The 17,495-nt window shown below is 30.3% G+C and overlaps 2 protein-coding genes across 4 annotated transcripts; one reads left to right on the top strand and one right to left on the bottom strand.

Annotated features, from left to right (window-relative positions):
* Positions 1 to 1,348: 1,348 nt before the first annotated feature.
* On the bottom strand, positions 1,349 to 4,471 carry LOC112707964 (uncharacterized). Of its 3 annotated transcripts, none has more exons than XR_003156168.3 (10): positions 4,150 to 4,471; positions 3,436 to 3,533; positions 3,282 to 3,324; positions 2,933 to 3,015; positions 2,790 to 2,854; positions 2,485 to 2,543; positions 2,296 to 2,355; positions 2,062 to 2,098; positions 1,687 to 1,752; positions 1,349 to 1,598 (listed from the first exon to the last, which is right to left on the bottom strand). XR_003156168.3 is itself a non-coding variant. In XM_025760028.3 (10 exons), exons 1-10 carry the CDS (start codon positions 4,405 to 4,407, stop codon positions 1,554 to 1,556), a joined length of 810 nt encoding a protein of 269 aa, XP_025615813.1. In that variant the 5' UTR covers positions 4,408 to 4,471; the 3' UTR covers positions 1,349 to 1,553. The 3 variants fall into 3 exon arrangements, 1 of the variants encoding a protein (XP_025615813.1); XR_003156167.3 differs by having other exon boundaries at positions 1,687 to 1,795; positions 2,066 to 2,098; XM_025760028.3 differs by having other exon boundaries at positions 2,066 to 2,098.
* A 6,768-nt stretch (positions 4,472 to 11,239) lies between these two features.
* LOC140174878 (uncharacterized) lies at positions 11,240 to 15,922 on the top strand. The gene is made up of 6 exons (XM_072201555.1): positions 11,240 to 12,183; positions 12,672 to 12,773; positions 15,086 to 15,155; positions 15,266 to 15,366; positions 15,478 to 15,578; positions 15,665 to 15,922. The coding sequence occupies exons 1-4, from the start codon at positions 11,279 to 11,281 to the stop codon at positions 15,314 to 15,316; spliced, it is 1,128 nt and encodes a 375-aa protein (XP_072057656.1). The 5' UTR covers positions 11,240 to 11,278; the 3' UTR covers positions 15,317 to 15,366; positions 15,478 to 15,578; positions 15,665 to 15,922.
* The last annotated feature ends 1,573 nt before the right edge of the window (positions 15,923 to 17,495 follow it).

The raw sequence follows: 17,495 nt of genomic DNA, 5'->3' as shown, positions 1-17,495 counted from the left end.
AACTTTTTAAAAAAGAATTTTTGAGTTATTTTTTTTAGAAAAATCTTGTGTAAAAATAAAAATAATTTTATATTTGAATATTTTATATAAATTTTTTTTTATTTATTAATTATGTTTAAATATAATAATATAAAAATATTTTTTTGTTTATTTATTATATAAAAAATATTTTTTTAAAAAATTTTTTAAAAAAAATATACATTACGAGGAAGTATATGGAACCAATAGAACATCTGTACAATATGTATAACGAGGATATAGGAATGTTCGATTCAGTAGGATATTAGATATTTATTATCCCTAGTACCCAATAGTTATTCTAGATAGTATGGGTGTATTGTGTTTGAGAAATTAGTAGTATTTTACCTTGGATGTTCATTTTTTAACTCATATTGAGCTAAATAAATAATCCATTGTACACATTGTACAAATACTTCATTGGCTCCCTAGCGGAATTCATTAATTACAACTTTTTAAAAAATATATATTTTTTATTTTTCTAGTGTTTTTATTTTTACTATTAAAAATTTACCAAAACACATTAAAAAATAAAAAAATAAAAATAATAATCTCCAAACAAACACTTAGGGTGTGTTCCCGTTTAAGTTTGTTAAACGCTTCATCTTCATATTTGGCAATATTTTTATCCTTTAATCTAGCTTTTCTGTTGATCTTTTTACATTAGATTGAATTTTATATTCTATGTGCCAATTATGTCCTTCATATTCATATATTTATTGTTTTTTCTATAATATTTTTTTTAATACTCTCTTATGTATATTATTATTTTTTATAAAATTTTTTATTTTTTTATATGAGTTTTTGTACTGTTATTATTATTTTTTTGTATGGAATATTTTTTTTTATTTTGTATTATGATTCTATTAATCCTATTAGACTAATAAAGAATACGGAAAGTACTAAAAAAATATTAAAATTTATTTAAATATTTAAAATAAAATTATAAGATAACATAAAATAATTATTTAAATTCATGTTCTTTTCTGTAATTTTCCATCCAAAAATGATTTTGAATAATGTAATCCAAACAATATTTAGTTTACTATAATCGATTTTGAATAAAAATTACCAAACATAAACTAGGTTAATACCAACTCACTTTTGATTAAAATCAATTTTACAAAATTAATTTTATATAAACCTCTGTTTGCAAACTGTAATCCAAACACACACTTAGACTCTTAGCATAAGTAACACATTCTTAAGTTTTGTTTTAACATCACTACACTGTCTAATGCAGCCGAAGATGCACCTCTGACAACGATTTATTCTGCCGTTAAAGTTTGAATAATGGTCCAATATTACCTTGCCTCCATGACATGCACTCTTTATAATAATCACATTAAGCGCTAAAGCTTATATCAAATGAAATCTAAATCTCAGGAAGGATTGTTACATGTTAACATTAGCACTACTGCACTAGACATAAAAAAGCACATGCATACACACAATACAAAATTGATCCTATACAAAAAAAGAAAAATAGAAATAGCAGAATTTGGTGGCATTTCAGAGGAAACTATACTTTCTGGTTATCTTTTACCCAACAATGAGTCAAGAAGTGCAGCTTCTTCCTCCTGCTTATAAATGACATCACAAATTACAGAAATGAATAGAGATGAAGTTGATAACATTAAGAAAGTTTGGAAGAACGAAACTACGTACCACCAAGGTATTGAATTCGGTCTCTTCATCTATGGCGCTAGAGACAGCTGGATCCTCAAGCAGTTCCTGTCCACACAAGTTGACATTAGCAAGCTCCGTCATAGTCACCCTGTTTGGGCAATAATGCAGACATTATGCTAAATTTGCAGTGTGAGATTGCATGCTCCTAGAACACTAGGGTGGGTCATGCTCAATCCATTTATAGATTAACATATTATAAATGCTCATGTGTCGCGCTATGAATGAAAGGAGCACAACCCATTTAAGTTCTCGACAAGATTGTTTCCAAATTCTTATTGGAAATATAAACCAAACTATAAGCAACATATAGAAGCTGAGAAAGTGAAGTGTCCGAATTCTGTGTGGAGCACCTACTTACATCATCAGCAATTTGCAACATCCCATTTTGATCCTGCAGAAAGAAGACGGCTAAGTTGATTATATTTTGCTTCAGAATACCCAGTTTCTCATGGCAATGGTCTTTAATATTTCAGAAGTTTCCCACCAACCATAGAAGGAATAACACAGAAAAATTTGCAGTTCAATTCAGGTCTGCCACTGTTTAATAGAAGCAATAACTGCTTCCAGAACTTGATTGCAGAAACTTACCTTGACAGCAACAAAAAGAAGTGGATCAGATGGTGTATAAATCATGTAATGTTCCCCTTCCTGTAACAATATTGTTAAAAATTAGCATACACTAATATAACTGGTAAACTTTGTTATGCCAAAAAATAAAAACCTTCAAAGAGACAACAAAACTATCACATGTTTGTGCAGTAGAAGCTGATGTATTACCTTACTGAAATGTGTAATTTCTACACCTTCAGTTGGTGAGTCATCCGCCTCTTTACCATCTGCAAAATAAATTAATGAAAAGCATCATCCATTAAATATTGGGTGTCCAATCAAATAGTTATACAGCATATTACAAATTCATCACCCCAAAATACCATGCGCAAGAGACAAACAAGCAAAGTAGGGAGAATTTTATCACTTTAGCAGTAGTTCAAAATTCAAATTGTTATGCAGCATATCATATCTTCTGGTGTCAGAGATATTAGATATTGTGAGTAAAGGGCAAATAAAGCACTACTCCTTACCTGCATGAAAGTCAAATATGTTCTCTTCTGAGTAGCAAAATCCACCACGAGCCGTGTAACAGTATCTGAGATGGACAGGCCTAAATATTTAATGATCAAATAAATTCCATGACTTTCTGAATTATGAGGGAAGGAATACATACCCACTGTAAACCAAATACATGCGTATCTTGGCAAGTGCATAGGCAGCAGCAGGCATGATAGATTCAAGTTCCGCATCAACGACCTAAAACATGGAAACAAGATATATGGAATGGAGCCTCACCGAGGGAAGGAAAAGAAATGCCTTTTCCATGTAACTAGTAAACAAAACTTTCTTCTAGTTAAGATGATCAGTTATTCAAAACTAGTTCATGGTAGTAATAGTAATATAAATAAAACAAGATCACACTATACATCTAGAACCAACAAATATATCTAGAAAATTCAGTGCTGAATCAAGATTCAAGAATAGTCAGCAACCAATAAATATACAAACGAGTCGAAACTTACATCGGACCACCCAACACCAGTACACCTCAATATTTGGATAGGCCTGCAGTGAAGAATTCCAGAGTCCACAGTCCATAATCACGAAACAATATATATTAAGATAAAGGCAAAGACACAATAGTATAACAGCATAAGATAGAAATGGTTTACTGACAAGTCGACGGGGCAGAGCAGCATGCACTGGTGGCCTTGAGAGCTGGTGAACTCTCTCCTAACCACACACTCCAAGGGAAGATTGTTTGCCGGATCAACCTTAACAACAACAAAAACAATTTATCATTTAAACTCGAAACACTCATTTTATTTTCCTATGTGTCATGAACCATTTCTGCGGTTAGGTAAAGGCACATGAATAGTTAGATATTTATTATGCTCCCTCATGAATTATGCATAAATTTATTTAGAAGAACAGGGTAACAAGGAACGAATTCAAAAGCTAAAAGTTTAATCTGTTAGTTAGTATTTAGTAACCATCCAACTCAATCAAATTAACACAGCAACAAGCACCCTGGACATTCCCAATTACACCAGAATTCCACATGTAAACTAGCAATTTAGTCATTAAAAATTTTAAATATTGAAAATCTGAGAGTGTAGCAGCCAAAAACTAAAGAAGCCCGAGTTACTTGAAAGATGTGCTACATTTCACAAATTTGTCAAAACCGTTATCTCAATTTCGTTTTTAACTAACGGCAGTGCTTTATGTCAATTATTTTCGGAACCATAGGGTAGTTTAGGCCTTTCAAGTGCAATAACTTTCATGGCCTCATTCTTTGGGACTATATTATTGCTTTACTCAAAAATCAAAATTCTAACATCAAGCATGAATAATAATAATAATAATAATAATAATAATAATAATAGTTACGAGAGTGGCAAGGCGGTGCTTGGAAGCGGAGACAAGCTTGCCGCGTTGGTCGACGACGAATCCAGCTGGTGGTTTGGGAAGAGGGGAAGAAGGAGGAGGAGCAGTGTTATTATTACTCTTACTCCTCTTGTTGTTTCTGTTGGCGGTGGTGGCGGCGTGGCAGAGGAGAGGGCGGGGGAGGGTGGAGAATGAAGGAAGGTTAGAGTGGAATTGGAGTGCGGTGGGAAAGCACCTCAACTTCAATGTTGGCACCGCCATTTCTGATTACACTCCCAGCTTCATCCTCACAAAATTAATTGAAAAGAATTGATTTCATAAAATTACTTTTTACTTAATTATAAATAGAGTTTTTTTTTTAATATTTATCTCATTTGTATTCGTATGATTTAATAATTTATAGTTATAATATTTATACATTACTATTATATGACTAAATTTTTCGGTTAATCAAATCTAATTAAATTATCAAAATTTTCTATAACAAAAGAGAAAGTATAGGGAGCCAATGACCTAAGCGTACAATGTGTATAATGAAGATTTAGAAAGTATTAGAGATATGATTATTAGTGTTACATTATCCTATCAGGTTACGCTTTTTGGATGAGTGGTTTCAGAACATGGTATTAGAGTTCCAAATTCATAAGGTCAAGAGTTTGAACTTTGGTGAACGCAAAATTAGCTTTTTATAGCATAAAAATGAAACAACTCACTCTTATACTTTTTATCTTCTGAATCAAAATGTTTATCATTCACTCTCACATCTTTCTCATTACTTCCGCTCTCTTGGTTTCTCTCTTGCTAAACATAGAAACTTTTCAATTGAGGTATTGATTTTCTAAATTGGTGACAATACATTATATTTTTTTTATCGGGCATCCATGTAATTATGTAATCAAGTTGGCCCAACACAAAAAAATACAATATCATTAAATAAAACCTAAAATACACGTGTTCAATACACACAAAATCGTCCAACGCTTCTTCTCCTCCATGCTTCTTCTTCTTCTCGCGCGCTTCTTCTTCTTCTTCTTCTTTTCACGCTCGTTTACGCATGAAGTGTCTTCTTCTTCATCCTTCTCTCTGGTGAAGAAGCAGTAGAAGGTGAGGAAGAAGAGTTTTGAATAGTGCAAAATGAACCGAACACAGTATTCATGGTGAACCGAACACAGTACTCATAGTGAACCGAAAACAATACAATTGTTAATTGTATAGTACTGAGTGAATGAAATATAATCCATTATATAAAATCAAATTTAAACAACTTTCTGCAAAATGAACCGAACACAGCACTCATGGTGAACCAAACACAAGACTCATGGTGAACCGAACATAGTACTCATGGTGAACCGAAAATAATACAATTGTATAGTATTGAGTGAACGAAACATAATCCATTATATAAAATCAAATTCAAATAACTCTATCTGCAATTTACATATTATCAATTCAATTCAATTCAGTACACCTCTGTCCATTTAATTCAATTCAAATTAGCAACTGCATTCCATTCAATTCGATTCAAAATTGAATAATCCAAACTTTGTCAGTTTGATTCGTTTCAGAAGAGTAATCCAAATCGCTCTCCTGTTTACCAAAAAATTATGAACACCTAAATATTGAATCCTAAACCCTAAACACTAAAACTAGAACCCTGAACACTGAACTCTGAACCCATAAACCCTAAATCTCTAAAACTCTAAATCCTACACCCTAAAACCTAAACCTAAACCCTAAACCCTGAACCCGAACCCGAACCCTGAACTCTGAACTCTAAACCCTGAATGCTAAACCCTAAATCCTGAACCCGACCCTTGAACACTGAACTCTGAACCCTAAATGCTAAATCCTAAACCCTAAACCCTACCGTAAACCCTAAACCCCTAAAACCCTGAACCCTAAACCCTTAACCATGAACACGGTGAACCGAAATTAATACACGGGACGAACCAAAAGTTTGAAACACACTGAACCCATGTACACTGAACCCTAAACCCATAAAGCCTAAACCCTAAAATCCTAAACCCTGAAACCCTATTTTCATTCTTTTGTTATTGTTACTGCTGTATTTTTTTTGTCTTTTCCTCCTTCTCTCTATGGTGAAGAAGCAATAGAAGGTGAGGAAGAAGAGTTTTGAATAGTGCAGAATGAACCGAATACAGTACTCATGGTGAACCGAACACAGTACTAATGGTGAACCGAAATCTTAGTTATGGTGAACCAAAATCATAATTACGGTGAAATAATTATATAGTGCTTAGGGAAGAAAACATAATATATTGGTCTAATTTTTGTTAGACTCCTTTCTGCGGACCGAATCGAAAACATGAAAGTGATGAACCACCTTTTTAGTACTTACCGAATCGAAAAGTTACTCACATTTACTCATAGTTACTCACAATTACTGTCACTCATAATTACTCACAGTTATATATTATCAATTCAATTGAATTCAATTCAGATGTAGATCACCTCAGTCCATTCAATTCACTTCAAATAAAATTAGAAATTTTATTCCATTAAATTCGATTCAGAATTCAATAATCCAAACCTCATCAAATTGATGCGTTTGAGAAGAATCATCAAAATCGCACTCATTCAACTGATTTGAAATTGATTCATTTATTGTTTCAATTCAAAAGTGCAGACCGAAGAAGAAAACGAAGAAGAAAATGAATGACAGAGATAATTACGTTGAATCAATCCAGATCCATAATGCAGAGAAGAAAAACGCGAAAGAGGAGAACAACGAATTTAATTAGGTTGGAGGAGGAGGAGGAGAAAGAGGTTTACGTTGTATGAAAAAGTTTACGTTGAGAAACGTTGATAACGCAAAATAAGAATTCGTTATCTAGGTTATAAGAGGCACGTGTAAAACAAGCGGTAGTGTGGGGCGTGGAGTGAAAGTTACATGGATACCCATCTATGTAATTTTTACATGGATGTAGAGCTTTTCTTTTTTTTTATTGGGTTAATAGCCAAATTTATTCTGGAAAGATCACCGATTTTTTAAATTAGTTCTCAAATAATTTTTTTAGTCATATTAGTCATTGAAAGATAAAACGTAAGACAAATTGGTCTTTTCGTTAATTAGAAAGAAGAAGAATAAGGAGGAGAAGAAGAATGTATTTTGGTTATGGAAAATGTAAAAGTAGGTTATAGAAACCGCGAGACTCCTGTAGCGGTTTACATTCATTTGTAAACCGTGGTCTCCTGTCGCAGTTTATATAGTTTATGAAAAAAATGTATTTTGGTATTCGTTTTGTAAAATGTGTATTATAATAAAATTGGAAGTCAAATTATTTATTTTGGTAAATTGTCCTAAAACAGAATTAAGATTCTAAATTAAGATTTAAAATAAAACTAAAAAATGACTAATTTGTGGTCAAATAATAGAATCAAGAATAATGTAAAATAGAATGTGACCTAACAAAATGAAAGATATTATGAATAAAAAATGTTAACTAATTAATATCGTATGAAACACTTTTAATTTATCTTTAAATATATGATATATGAAAATCAACGGTAAAACTAATATATTTATTTAAAAAAGTTACAAAACAGATGATTAATGATATATATCAATTAAATAATATTATAAATAAAATTTTAATTTATTATTTCATAATATCATTTTAAAAAAATGTATATATGCATGTAATGAATTTTTTATTTATGTTCGTTAAAAGTTGAGATTGAATAGCAAATTAGAGTACAATATATCACAGAATACGTAGTTAGTATTAAACTATATAAATTAAAACTATTTTTTTAAAGTATATCTCTTTTTTTTAAATCGCTTCATTCTTAATTGTCTGTGTAAATTATATGAAGGCAAAAAATATATACTCTATCTACTTTCAGTTTTTTTTTTCTCTACCTTAATCTAATATAAATAAACATCTTTTATATTACCACAAATTATTAAAAAATTATAACCACTCTTTTTATAGTTATCATAGAAATGGAGTTTTTGGTAGAGTTAATTATAAGTAATTTTTTTTTCTTGCAATTTTTTAAGACAAAAAAATAAAAATAATACATAATTAATTTAATAAATGAAAAACGATACAGAGAGATAAAAAAATTAATAAAAATAAACAAAGATATGAGAGAAGAGAATGAAATAAAAAAGAAGATTAAGTGATTGAAAATTATAGGTAAAATAGAAAAGTAACCGTAATAAAAATAAAAAAAATTAATTGGTAATTTACTTTATTTTTTGACTTTTTTCAAAATAAAAAGTTATATCAATTATTTTTTATTGAGTAATTCTTCGCATACAAGCGATTAAGGCTTGTAAGCCTTACAAGTTCAATTAAAACTAACACTCCAAACACGTTTCCAACCATTCTTCTTCCTCTTCGTCTTCTCCTTTTTCTTTTCTTTCGTTTCTTGCCTTCTCTTTCTCCTTCTTCTTCTTCTTCCTGCACGTTCTTCTTCTTACTCTTCTTCTTCTCCTTTACTTTCGTTTTTGCACGTTCTTCTTCATCGTCTTCCTCTTCTTCTTCATTTACGTTCTTTTCTCTCTGTTTTATCTTTTTTTTTTCTCGATTTTTCATGGTGAAATCGTTTTTGAAGAAGAAGAAGCAGTAGAAGATGAGGAGGAGAAAGAGAAAGAGTTCTGAATTATGCATAAGATGTATTTTAACGAATTTTGGGTGTATTTCTTTAAATCCTTTGGGTGTATTTTCTGTAATCCTTTGGGTGAATTCCTGTAACCATTTGGGTGAATTCCTGTAACCATTTGGGTGTATTTCTGTAATTCTTTGGGTGTATTTCTGTAATCATTTTGGGTGTACTTCTGTAATCGTTTGGGTGTATTTCTGAAGTTCCATTATCTTCAAAAGGATTACAGAAATACACCCAAAGGATTACGAAAAATACACCCAAAGTATTTAAGAAATACACCCAAAATTCGTTGCATAATTCAGAACTCTTTCTCTTTCTCCTCATCTTCTGCTGCTTCTTCTTCTTCAAAACGATTTCAAAACTTGATTTCAGAAATCATGAAAATCGAAAAAAAAAACGAAGAGGAAGAGGAAGAAGAAGAGGAAGAGGAAGAGAAGAAGAAGAAGAAGACCGTTATGAGTGTAGCGCTTTGAAAACAGGAAACGTTGAATAACGCATTAAAAGGCCTAGTAACTTGTAAGACTTGTAAGTCAAAAAGACTTGTATGTGTAGCACTCCTCTTTTTTATTAACAGAATTAGGATGAGAAAACAGAAATTGGACATCAAACTCTTCTATTTCCTTTATTTTTCTTATTATCATAAAAATGGAAGAGATTTGGTATAATTAATTATGAGTCATTTTTTTTTTTTACAATTTTTTGAAGACAAAAAAGTAATACATAATTAATTTAATAATTAGAAAAAGATACAGAAAGATAAAAAATTAATAAAAATAGACAAAACTCTAAAAGAAGAGAATGGAACAAAAAAAAAAAGACGAAATGATCGAAAGTTATCCGTGAAATAGAAAAGTAACCGTAATAAAAATGAAAAAAAGTTAATTGGTAATTTACTTTTTTTATTTTTTTAAAAATAAAAAATTATATCAATTACTCTTTATTAATAGGGTTAAGATAGAAAAGCAAAAATTGGACACCAAATTCACCTGTTACCTCTATATATTGTCGTAAATATAAAAAAATCTCTGTAAAAAATTTATCAAAAACTTTTTGTTCTAAGTTTTTATTTTTTAAAATGAACAAACATGACCATACTATTAAAAATTAGATTGAAATTAATCCGTTCCATTCCGTTAAATTAGTTCGATTTAATATATATCGTTTGACAGAAAATTAATTAAAAAAAAATCGATTAACTAATTAAACTGATATATATTTTAACAGTTAATCGATTCAAAATAATAAACTACAAAAAAATTAAATCTATTTTTTAAAAATATTTTATATATATTAATATATTATTTTATTATATCCAATAAAATCCTAATTAAATTTGGATTAAATTTTTTAATATCTAATTTTACTGGTTAGATGACCCGTTTGATTTTCAAACCTCAAACATTTGAAACTACTAATAAAAATAACGGTAACAAATGAGTTCAATTTTTACAATTAACGCGCTTAACCTTGTCATGTCACTGTGCAATTCAATTCCAATGGCTTTGAAGACTTGCTTCACTCTTCCCCACCATTCACAATACTCTTCTTCCAGAACCTGTGCTCTAAAATATTCCTATAATTATTTATTTTTATCCATAGTAGATTCTTGGTTGATCTTTACTTAATTAAATCAAAAGTAGCAATGATCAATTGGTTTCTTGTTGAGATTGAGGTGTAGAAGTTAACCACTTTTTGTCTATATAACAATAATTTGATTTGATATTAATTTAGAAGAATTTTGTATTGAAAGCATAAAATTTAAATAGAATCAACTCTTTTATTTTTATTTAAATAGATAATTTGTAATTAAAGTATGTTGTATAAGGAGCGAAACAGAGTATCAAAAAAAGAAAATATTATGTAATCTAAACGAGTGAAATTTACTACCCTGATTAGTTACAATAACAATAATTTGTTATTGTTAATTTAGAAGAATTTTGCATTGAAAACATAAAATTTAAATAGAGTCAACTCTTTTATTTTTTATTTTTATTTAAATAGATAATTTGTAATTAAAGTATATTGTATAAAGAGCGAAACAGAGTATCAAAAAAAAAAAAATTATGTAATCTAAATGAGTCAAATATACTATCCCGATTAGTTACAATTATTTAATTCCTTCTCTTTGAGCTTCAGTCCCGTTTATCCAAAAAGGAAAAAAAAAAGATAATTTGTAATTTAAAAAATTGGATTAAAATATTAATTTTAGAGTAAAAAATTATCTTTAATGCCTTCTGAGTTCTGAGAGTCTTTTGCTTTAATTAAAATTATCTACATTTACATAATACAAAAGATAAAAAAAATCCTAAAATGAATTTTTAAAATAAAATTATTTAATTTTTATTCATAATGTAATATAAATTAATTGACACACTCTATCTTAGAAAGTGAAACTTACATCAATAAATAAATACTATATCTAAAAATAAGAAACCAAGAAAGAAGAAAAAGTAGGAAACCAAGAAAGAAGAAGGAGGAGAAGAAGAAGAGAAGAAGAATGAGTGAAGAGCAATCAGATTCTGCAATGATGAATCCATGGGATATCAAAGACCCGTGGGATATGATAGACTTTGATGCCGACGATGAAGCACCGCAGTTTCAGTTTGAGTGTCCGCCTCTGCCTGAGCCCGTCTGGAATGGGGACGAAAACAATGTAGGTGAGCCGTGTGCCATGGACGTGAGTGGTAATCAACCACCTCAGCCGGTTATTGATGAGTGTTTCCCAGAAGCTATGAAGAGGACAGAGCACTATTGGGGAAGCCCATTATCACTTCAGTCTCGGCCTCAGCCATGTGCCATGGACGTGAGTGGTAATGAACCACCTCAGCCAGTTATTGATGAGTGTTTCCCGGAAGTTATGAAGAGGACAGAGCACTATTGGGGAAGCCCATTATCTGGTTCTCAACCACTTCAGTCTCAGTCTCAGTCTCAGTCACGTGCCATTGACGTGTGTGGTAATCAACCACTTCAGTCTCAATCTCAGACGGATATAGTAAGGACGCTGACGGATGAGTTTTTCGCTGACACCTGTGGTTATCCACCACCTCAGCCTCAGCCTCAGACTCAGTGGGACACCAGTAGAAACATGTTAGAGCTGATTCCCGATGTCGGTGGTCATCAACCACTTCAACCTCAAGCTTCGGTCTGGACTTGGGAGGAGAACAAAGCATTTGAGTCAATTATTACCAGTTGTTTTCAGGATGATATCCAGAACCGCTGGGAGGCCGTGGCTGCTCGTCTCCCCGGCAGGACCCCGACACAGCTGCAAGAACGCTTTCAGAAGCTGATGAACGACATCAATACAATGACCATCATGATGGAACACAACCCTCTCTCCATCCCTATCAATGCAACAACACCACCACCACCATCACACCCTTATTCGACTCATCATCATCACAGGTCCGTATTCTCAATATTTTCATTCTTATTAAACTATTCTTCGACCTTAATCCATGACAACAATAAAAAAGTCTTGTATCCCACAAATTCAGCCCAACAGAATACATAAATTCAATTACAATTTTTTTAATTTAAAATCACAAAATAAATTAGAATTAAATTTATATATTTTGTTGGGCTGAATTTGTGAGCCACGAGACGTCTTTATTATTATCAAAGATTAAGGTGAAAGAATAGTTTAATAGACTAAAATTGTATTTAAATTTATGTATTCTATTGAGCTGAATTTGTGGATTACGAAACTTCTTTATTGTTGTCATAGACTAAAGTAAAAGAGTAGTTTAATAATTCCCCTTTTATTTCGCAAGGTTTATTTCTCGTACTCTTTATTTCTGTTTACTTATTCTATATTTCTTTTTTCTTATAAATTTTATGAACAAACCTAATAAACAATGAACTTTTTAATATTTTGTTTATTATCATCGCAGGGAGGAGGTCGTGCCAGCTGCAGAGGAGGAGGTAGTGCCAACTGCACAAGAGGAGGCAGCACCAACAAACACAGGATATCATTGGACTGAAGATGAACATAGGTATTTATTATTATATTACTTCTTTTTACCTCTTATTTATTTATTTATTTATTATTTTGTTGAATATTGGTATTTACAAAAAAAGATGTGAAGCAACTAATATCAACATATAGAAGCAATTCTCCTGATTTAGATATATCTCTAACTTGTCCATGATGATTGTATGTTATCTACAATATATAAATCTAGCACCTCTTTTTTGCAAGATCTACTTCACTGCTCTCTTGTTAATTAAAGCTTGCATACATCAGTGTTTTTATGCATCAATAACTAGTAATTTGAGCGAATTCTAAAGTAATTTTTATTGATTGCTAAATTTATTTTGTTTTGACCGTGGTTGGCATAATAAGGTTTTTAGTTGGACTAAAAATCAAAAAGGAAAAAAAAATTGTTTGATATCTAAAAATATCGTTACTAATTAAATAGTTTATGCTTTTGTTTAAAAATTTTTAGCAAAAAGAAGGCTCACACTGGAAAAGAATTTCAGAATATTATGTAAAAACAAAAACTCCTAGTCAAATTTCCAGTCATGCTCAGAAACATTTTTTACATCAAGAAGAATTAGCTAAAGGAAAAAAGTTAAGGAAAAGCATTTTTGATGTAATTTGATCATTGTAAGTCATTTTTTTACTCTCAATTACTTTGTCTAATTCAATTTCTACTAATATAGAAAATATTTAATTGACTATTTTAAACTCTTTTAAGTTATTATTCATAATAGTTACACTGTTTTAATTGTTTTTCAATGTAGAAATTGTGCCCTAATTCAACCTTTTTAACGGATGGAGGATTTGCTTAAAGGAGGAAGAACATGTAAATGGTTTAAAGATTTTTATTTAGGTTGCACATATCTAGTTCAAGTTAATTGTTAGCTAGTTTTGTAAATGAACAATGCCCGGAAGATATGTTTGAAAAAATAATGATGTAGGTAAGACGATCATTATAGATGTAATTGTGATTTATAACCTTTTTATTAATAATATTTGATTTTCTAGTTTTCCGGCCTTGATGGCAATGCCGAAGGGGACGGTGAACTAGATTTTATCTAAAGTCTTGATGGCTATTCCGAAGAGACTTTTGGTAGAAAAGATGTATCTTTTTAAACAGATATGTAGAAGAATTTTAAAAGTATTTGATCCATAAAAAATAGTTATAAAATACTTTTAGGTAATTTTATACCTTTATTAATGATTACTTCTTTTTCATATTTTATTTGGTTGTCATTGAAAAAGAGTTGAAAAAGAAGAGCTTGACACTAATTAGATTATAGACAAAGTATTTGATACTCATTAGCTTGTTAAGTAATTGTATTTACACAATTACTCCAATTAACTTGCTGTGTTGTATTTACATGATGGCAGTAATAAAAATTTGTTTTATTAATGTTATTATTGCCTCTTTTTGATGAACGAGAATAAGTGACTTTTGTAATAGAATTATCGTGAAAATTATATTTATCATGACAGCCTTAAATACGAAAATGAAGACAAGATGTAATAGAATTATCGGTTGTTCATAGAAGAAAATTATTTTCATTCCATAAAGGAGAAAAGAAAAGGCAAATTCATAGAACATACTTCAATTTAAGTTATATATTTTCCATGATATCTTTCTATGTTATATAGTGTGTACACTTTCCATATGTAATTATTGAATAAATTTCTATGTAATTTGTTTTATTTAATCACAGAAAATATGATTCACAATACTTGTTTGAATCTTATTTACAATGTATCTAATCAGTTATTTTCATATTCATTGCCACCATCATTGAATTCATTATTGAAATTGTTCATTAAGTATAATATGTCAGTTTTTACTTGTCCTGCATTATTGTCTTATCTCATCTATTTTTTGTTCTCTTGCTTGAGTAGTGTTCAAGCCATTCTTTCTCTTTTGATTTTCCATTAATCTTTTTTATGTCTTTTATCCTTAGAGAACGTTTGCCATAGGTATTTTTCTCAACTCCTTGCTTTCACCTCTTTGTTTCATTATAGAACCTTTATGATCTTGAGTGTCTTTGACTTGATGCTTTAGTTTAATTTAGTGCATTATTCTTGTTATGATTCCAATAAGCTAATTTAGATGCGAGAGTTTAATTTAATTTGCACTTGAAGCTATTTTGTTGCTGCGTTACATCACGGTTAGGTATAGGTATTTTGAAGCTATTTTTTTCTGACAATATAAATGTAAAATTCTCATGCAGTTTACTTAGTCCAAGGTACTTTAAGGTTGATAATAGTTTGTTTATCAAGAAAAAGGACATTCATAACCAAATTTATTTCTTTGCTTGCTGCTGCTAATAATATCAGGTATTCGTTTCGCGTCCAAGTGGTGAAAAATATTCAAGTGTACTATGTGCAGGAAGCCAGATATATTAAGGTAAACATTTATAGATTGCCTTCTAAATTACCAGTTACTAATTTATCATTCTCTTAAGCTTATTCTTGTAAATTAATTTCTTTTAAAAAATTTACTTCAATTTCGTTCAGAGAAAACCCAGTATCAGGAATTCAATCATGGGATTGGAATCTGAGTGGTGACAAATCCACATATCATGCATTGTACCCAAAGGCTTGGACAATATATGAAGGTAAAATGGGGTAGTCATATATTCCAAAATTCCAAGTGCATTATGATATTAATTGTAAATACCTTATCCCTTACATTGATTATCTCCTCTATAATTTTGTTCCAAATGCAGAACCTGACCCAGCACTGAGAATAGTTTGTCCTCAGATCTCACCTATTATACCCCATAATTACAAGGAGAGTAGCTTTCCTGCACCAGTTTTTACTTTCGTGGTAGGCAAGAGTCACTTCAATTTCTTTTTTAGTTAGAATTTGATACATATGTTGCTCTTAATATGCAATGAATGTTATTTATGCAGTTAAATAATTTTGGAAAAACAACAGCAGATGTCACCTTGCTTTTCACATGGATTGTAAGTGAAACTTTTTTGTTGACTATTTACTATTACACTGTTGGTGTTTTAATGTTTTATCCTATTCTTGGTCCTTGGGGTGCTTAATGCAAACAATTGATGTATGCATTTGGATTTCTGTTGGAGGACTTTCTGAGTTTACTGGTGATCATTTTAATTCAAAGATGTAAGAAAATTGTGACTTGGTCACCTTCTTTGTGAAAATCTCCCATTTGATTGCTTTTTATTCTAACATTCAAGACACATATTATGTCATGCTAGGGTGAATGACAAAGTTATAATTTTTCACAATATTTCATAGAAACTTGAAAAATATTTATTCATTGTTTTGTTATATCAAGTTATTGGTTCCATCATGTTTTCTTCTCCTGGATAAAGCTAATTATTCTGTTCTAGCTTCTGAGCATTATATAAGACAAGCACTTGGATTTTCCTTTATTTGGATATCATAAATAATTTCTTGTCAATTATGACAATTACAATGTTGAAGACTTCAAGTCCTGACAAGCATCACTGTTTCATAATATTGGAAGCCTAAACAATTACCCCTTTTGAACTCTTAAAAGGATTGGTTTTTACATTTTCTTACATTAGGCCATTTTTTATCTTCATTTTAGTATGTTTAGGATTCTAATATTTTTCAAAAATAGGGGTTGTTACTTTGTAATTTATATCCTGGTATATTCTGAGTTGATTAAATGAAGATATCATCATGCAGATTGTATTGCTGTTTTTTCAGCTTTTGTTGCTTTTTCACTATTAACTCATGTATGTGTATAAATATAAGTACAAACTATGTGTTTTATGTGTGCAAAGTGCAAACTTTTATAACTTCTTATTTTCCTTTTTTATTTGATATTTTATTCCCTCTTTTAAGAAATAGATACTCTCTTATCAATTATCGAAAAAAAAAAGCCCTACATTCAAGAACTATAATTCAGTTTTAACTTGAATTATCTAGCATAAAATTTACTATAAAAAGAAAAAAACAGTTTTAAAATGCTTGACTTGGCCAACCAAAAATATAGTTAAGTTGATAAACTTATTTTCACTAATTTATTCTGCTCAACCGAACAAAGAAGGGAAAGGAGTAAAATCAGCAAGTCCACTACTGTAAGCCTAAAAGCAAGGAAAAACTAGCAAGTTAAATACAAAAAATTACACTGAAAAAAATAAAATTACAACAAAGTTTTACTTTGGTCAAAAGATTATCACCATATTTTTTCAAATAACCCTTAATGTTCCTTTAAAACTGTGTTTGTTTTTCTTTCTTTCTCTAAGATTGAAGACGTCCTTCACTGATTGAAATCTTCATCAATTAAAAGGGATTCATATATATTCCTAAAGAGTATTGAATTATTCCAAACACAACCTTTGGGTCCAAACTACAATTTATTGCCATTTCAATCCGTTACTGCATTTCTATAACCACACAAAGATCATCAAATAATAATTGGGAAGAAACAAGAACTCTGCATTTGGTACGCAACTATATTATTGTTCTTGCTATTATACTTTGTGATTTTTGTAGAATTTAGCTATATAATTATTCAAGATTCTTTGCGGATTTGTTAAACAATAATAGTTGCTAAATAACAAGGTGAAAACTCAGGTGAAGTTGATATTTGAGAGCCGTTAGATGAAAATTTAGTCAAATCAATCAAATCATCTAACCGTTCTTAGGTATCAACTTCACGTGAAGTCGACTGCACCTGAGTTTCCACCAAATAACAAACGCGATGAATAAATATGTGAACTTGTTTTCTCAATATTTGTA

The sequence above is a fragment of the Arachis hypogaea genome, chromosome 8, assembly GCF_003086295.3.
Source record: "Arachis hypogaea cultivar Tifrunner chromosome 8, arahy.Tifrunner.gnm2.J5K5, whole genome shotgun sequence".
In the NCBI taxonomy this organism is placed as follows: domain Eukaryota; kingdom Viridiplantae; phylum Streptophyta; class Magnoliopsida; order Fabales; family Fabaceae; genus Arachis; species Arachis hypogaea.
This window is presented reverse-complemented; position numbering and strand designations above follow the sequence as displayed.